The sequence below is a fragment of the Colobus angolensis genome, unplaced genomic scaffold, assembly GCF_000951035.1.
Source record: "Colobus angolensis palliatus isolate OR3802 unplaced genomic scaffold, Cang.pa_1.0 Scaffold307, whole genome shotgun sequence".
In the NCBI taxonomy this organism is placed as follows: Eukaryota; Metazoa; Chordata; class Mammalia; order Primates; family Cercopithecidae; genus Colobus; species Colobus angolensis.
The window spans coordinates 529153-534504 of record NW_012116344.1 but is presented as its reverse complement, the minus strand read 5'-3'; the positions used below and the strand labels follow the sequence as shown (position 1 = coordinate 534504).

The window sequence follows — 5352 nt, the reverse complement described above, 5'->3', positions numbered from 1 at the left end:
CAGGGTACAGCTTGGGTCTGCCCTGGCTAGGTGTTGAGAGCCCAGGCCGAAGAGGGCTGGGGGTAAGCAGTTGCAATGCTTTTTCTGTGCTGTGAGCCCAAAATGGTTTTCTGCTCTCAGGGAGCTGGAGGAGGGTGTGGTAGAAGTGAGGCAGTGCATTCTCTTCCCTGTGCTCTGACTGCCTGGACAATCTTTAGACAGTCACTCAGACACACTCTCAGCTTCCACTAAAGTGATGTGGAGGTACAGGGGTCCCCCAGGGCAGCCACGGGCCAAGTGAGCAGCTACTTCTGGGCTGTGTCACCCTAGAGTCTCTGCCCAGCACCCTCTGAATGCCTCCTTCAAGATCCCCCACCCTAATCAAACCAAGATGGAATTTCCCCTAGTACAAATCAAGCTGAGCTGTTTTTCAAGAAAGTAATTGTAGCTAAACCTGAAACGTGAACCTGAAAACCCAGGTCACCTGCTTTGTCCTGAGGGCTGACCTAGGTCCAGGTTCAGCAAACTCATGCTAAGGGAGGTATTTCAGATGTCAAATCACTGATCAGAGTGCAACTGAAAACATCTTGCAGTGAAGGGCGAGCTGACCCACTCCCTCCCCTTCCCGCCCAGGTACCCCCACCCCCACTCCCCATCTGCAGGCGTTGGGCAGTCAAGGCCTGGTGGAGCCCCACCCTGCACAGCTGCAGATATTTATAGCCATGTCCCTTTTCCAGCCCATGTCCAGGGCTCTGCTGTGCTTGCTCTCTAGCTCTCTGGAAGCCCTGCTGAGAATTCAAATCTGGGCCATCAAGAAGTTCAGGAACAAGTCTCCCGAAAAAACTGAAATTGTACTGCTCTAATGTTAAAGCCACCTTTTCCTTTTCTCTGGCTGGGATTGAGGGGAACTGGGAAGAATGAATTCCTGACACACCTTTCTTTGGGTTTTTTTTTTTGGGGGGGGCTTTTGCAGTGCCTGCATCTACCTACAGCCCGTCCCCAGGGGCCAACTACAGTCCCACTCCCTACACTCCCTCGCCTACCCCTGCCTACATCCCCTCGCCTGCCCCTGCCTACACCCCCTCACCTGCCCCTGCCTATACCCCCTCGCCTGCCCCCACCTACACTCCATCCCCAGCACTAGCCTATACCCCTTCGCCTGCTCCCAACTATAACCCCGCACCCTCGGCGGCCTATAGCGGAGGCCCTGCGGAGCCTGCTAGCCGTCCCCCCTGGGTGACAGATGACAGCTTCTCCCAGAAGTTTGCCCCCGGCAAGAGCACGACTTCCATCAGCAAGCAGACCCTGCCCCGGGGGGGCCCAGCCTACACCCCAGCGGGTCCCCAGGTGCCACCACTTGCCAGGGGGACTGTCCAGAGGGCTGAGCGCTTCCCAGCCAGCAGCCGGACTCCACTCTGCGGCCACTGCAACAACATCATCCGGTATGGTCCAGCTGTGCCCCTGCACTGGGGCACTGGAAGGGCGTGTGTGTGGGGTTCTTGTCCACAGTCTGAGCCCTGGTAGGGAGAGATGGGGGTAGGAGGCAGGTGTAGGGAGAAAGGCTCGGGTCCTTCTGGCTTGCCCTCTGGTCTGACCTCTCTGAGCCTTCCATACCTGTGTGACACCCACTCCCCCAGGGAGCTGGGAGGTTGGCATGAGGTATGTGGGTGAAGCTCCAGCAGGGTGTCTGGTGCCAGGAACTCCCCCTTGGGCTAAGGTTGAGTTCTGGGAATCACCGGGCTTGTCAGTAGGTTTACAGGGCATGTTGTAAGACAGTGTTGGTTTTGACCCAGTTTTCCTTTAGGGTTGCTTCTGGGTCTTTCCACAGATAGGCCTGGGCTGCTCAGGGAGTTGGTGGGCATCTGCCAGACTAAAATGAAAACAAGTGATTTCACACTTAGAAGCCATGGACCATGGGTGCTGTTGTTTGAATACAGTATGTTTGTATGCATGTGTGGTGTGAGCTTATATGCATGAAAAAATACACTTTTATTTAAAACTAAAGTAATACATACTCATTAGTGAAGAATTAGAAAACACAGAAAAATAAATATTAGAATATAAAAAAATGTCCTTGTAGTCCCACTGTTCTGACTGCTAACCTGGAACTAGACAATACAGGTTTGTATCCTGGGTCTACCACTTACGAGCCCTACGGTCTTAAACAAGCTGTTCAAACTCTGTGTGCCTCAGGTTCCCTATCTAAAAATGGGTATTATAATAGTTCCTACTGCGTAGGATTGTTGTGAGAATTAAGCAAGTTAATAAATGCAAAAGTCTTCTTGAATAGAGCCTGCCACACAGTATTCACTTAATAAATGTTAGTCATCAGCATCATCATTATTGGATTTCTTACTATCATTATCAGTGGTCAACTGAATTCTATGATATGTTTACGCAGTCCCCTATTGGTATATGTTTGAGTTGCTTCCCGATTTTCTTTATTGTGAGGCAACAATGAACACCTTTCTGCATGGAGCTTTCTCTGAATTTCACATTACTTCATCAAAACAGTCACAAAAGTCAGAGTTATTGGGTAAAAGTGTAAACAGTGTTGGGGTTCTTGAAATACCTACTTCCAAGTTCTGGGGGCTGCCTTACTGGGTGCCATTCTCTGCTTCCCCAGGGGCCCATTTCTGGTAGCCATGGGCCGTTCTTGGCACCCTGAGGAGTTCAACTGTGCCTACTGCAAGACTTCCCTGGCAGATGTGTGCTTTGTGGAAGAGCAGAACAACGTTTACTGTGAGCGATGTTATGAGCAATTCTTTGCCCCACTCTGTGCCAAGTGCAACACCAAAATTATGGGGGTAAGTGGACAGCCTCCCTTTCCTCTGACCCATGTCTCTTCCCCAGCCCTTCCCCAAGATCATGGGGTCCCATTAGGAAGCCAAGAAGTTGCTGGTAACAGAGAGAAAGCAACTCCATTTTTATCCTGAAAGGGAATTGGTTTGCCACCAATAAACTTGGGGATAAATGAACCTGATGCAAGAGATGATTGTGCGCCTGTACCACACAGCTTGAAGTGGTGGTGGAACTTCTGCAAAGCAAGTGGTTGCTTCATAACCTGACTTTACCACTCACCAGAATGTGGCCTTGACCCTCAATGCCTCTTTGGTAAATGACAGTAATAAGCAGTACCTCCTCCCAGGTTTAATGGGAGGATTAAGCATCACAGTTTATGTAAGAATGCACAAAACCTGGCGCCCAGTTGGAGAGTGACAACCCTTTCTCTGCTGCCCCTGGGTCTTTCGTCAGAGTGACCAAGGCCTGCATCCTGAGCTCTCCTGCCCTATTCCCCAGTAGGATGCTCGGGCAGTGGCCGGAGCCTGGTGGGGTAGTCAAGCCCGCTCCCTTTCTCCTTTCTGTCCTGAACTCAGGCTCTTTCCCCCAGGAAGTGATGCATGCCTTGAGACAGACATGGCACACCACCTGCTTCGTCTGTGCGGCCTGCAAGAAGCCTTTCGGGAACAGCCTCTTCCACATGGAAGATGGGGAGCCCTACTGCGAGAAAGGTAGGAACACTTTGATGGCATGCCGGGAGGCCCTGCAGACTGGGTGAAAGGGGCAGGCACAGGGAACTAACTCCTGCCTAATCCATTCACATCCAGCCACCCAGAGGCCTTTATTTCTGGAAGAAACCTTTGTTTTTGTTTTTAATGGCAGAATCATGCTAATATCACACAAAGGAAGTTAACTATCTCCCCTGCCCATATGGTTGTAGCTTTGGGGAGAGTGAGGTGCAGAGTCTATAGCTTATTTTATGCATCAGATATGTGGATCTGGTTGGGTGGGTGGCTCACACCTTAATCCCAGCACTTTGGGAGGCCGAGGCAGAAGAATTGCTTGAGCCCAGGAGTTTGAAACCAGCAACATAGCAAGACCCAGTCTCTGCAAAAAATATAAACATTAGCCAGGTGTGGTGGTGCATGCTTGTAGTCCCAGCTACTCAGGAGGCTGAAGTGGGAGGATCATTTGAGTCCAGGAGTTCAAGGCTGCAGTAACCTGTGATAGCACCATTGTATTCAGCCTAGGCAACAGAGTAAGATCCTGTATCTCAAAAAAAAAAAAAAAAAAAATGTAGCTTACAAGTTGCCATCTTATGACCACTTGGGAAACCTTTCAGGTTATTTTGATTTGGAGACCACAAGGTCTATTCTGAAAAGGCCTTGGCTATGGACTTTGTCCTTCATTCTATTCCTGGTTCCACTTTGGGCTGCTTTGTAATCCTGAGCAAGTTAGTAACCTTCTCTGAGCCTTACTTTCCTAATCTGTAAACACCTGCCTTAGAGAGCGGTGGTGAGGATTAAACCAGAGAAGGCATGTAGAGCATCAAATATGCGAGACCCCTTCCTTTGCCCCTGTGATATTTATCAGACTTTGATGTTCCTTCAGATTCCTGTAATCTCACTGAGTGAATTCAGAGTTTCTCTGTACCCCCAAAATGCTGTATGTTATGTTAAAATGCTGGGTAAATTATTGTAAATTCAGGAGACAAAGCACTTCATTAGATAGGTGGGAGTCAGTCACTCATTTATTCAGAGACTTCCCCCTTCAGAAAGGATTTGAAGCAGATTCCAGAAAAGATAACACAGACATGAAGGCTAAGACAGTAGAACCAGAAAATCAGAGGTGGTAAAAGCAGGCATGCTGATTATGAAGAATAACAGAGCTGCAGGGACTAAGCCGGTAGCAAATTTGAGGGCAAAAAGAGAAACACAGTAAGTTAGTTTACTTTAAAACCAGAAAGGAGAAAACATTCAGTTTCTCAAGGGAAAAAGCAAAACAAAATAAAACTTCTTACCCCAACTGTAAATTAGAAAATAAAAGTCTTGGCCTGATGTGGTGGCTCACGCCTGTAATCCCAGCACTTTGAGAGACCAAGGCGGGCGAATCACCTGAGGTCAGGAGTTCGAGACCAGCCTGACCAACATGATGAAACCCCGTCTCTACAAAAATAGCCGGGCATGATGGTGGGCGTCTGTAATCCCAACTACTTGGGAGGCCGAGATGGGAGAATTGCTTGAACCCGGGAGGCAGAGGTTGCAATGAGCTGAGATACTGCCATTTCACTCCAGCCTGGGCGACACAGTGAGACTCCATCTGAAAAAAAAAAAAAAAGAAAGAAAGAAAGAAAAGAAACGTCTTGGGTTCTTGTACTAGTGAATGCCCTTCCCAGCTCTGAAGTTAACTGAATGACCTGAAACAAGTCACTTAGTTACTCTGTGCCTCAGTTTCTGTAAAAGGGAGAAGATAACGCCAGTCCTTTCCTTTCTTATGAGCATATGATATTGATTGGTAGTTAAAGAAAGTGCTGTTATGCTTATACAGATTGCTGGTATTCTTCTACTAAAAGCATTATAACGGCCGGGCCCA

The 5352-nt window shown here is 48.7% G+C and overlaps 1 protein-coding gene across 4 annotated transcripts in view; it reads left to right on the top strand.

Annotated features, from left to right (window-relative positions):
* Positions 1–5352, top strand: part of LDB3 (LIM domain binding 3) — a 72488-nt gene that overhangs the window by 49707 nt on the left and 17429 nt on the right. For all 4 annotated transcript variants that reach the window (XM_011950410.1, XM_011950408.1, XM_011950411.1 and 1 more), the window contains 3 exons: positions 953–1421; positions 2606–2786; positions 3371–3491. In XM_011950410.1, coding sequence (XP_011805800.1) covers positions 953–1421; positions 2606–2786; positions 3371–3491 — 771 coding nt within the window. The remainder of the gene's footprint in view (positions 1–952; positions 1422–2605; positions 2787–3370; positions 3492–5352) is intronic.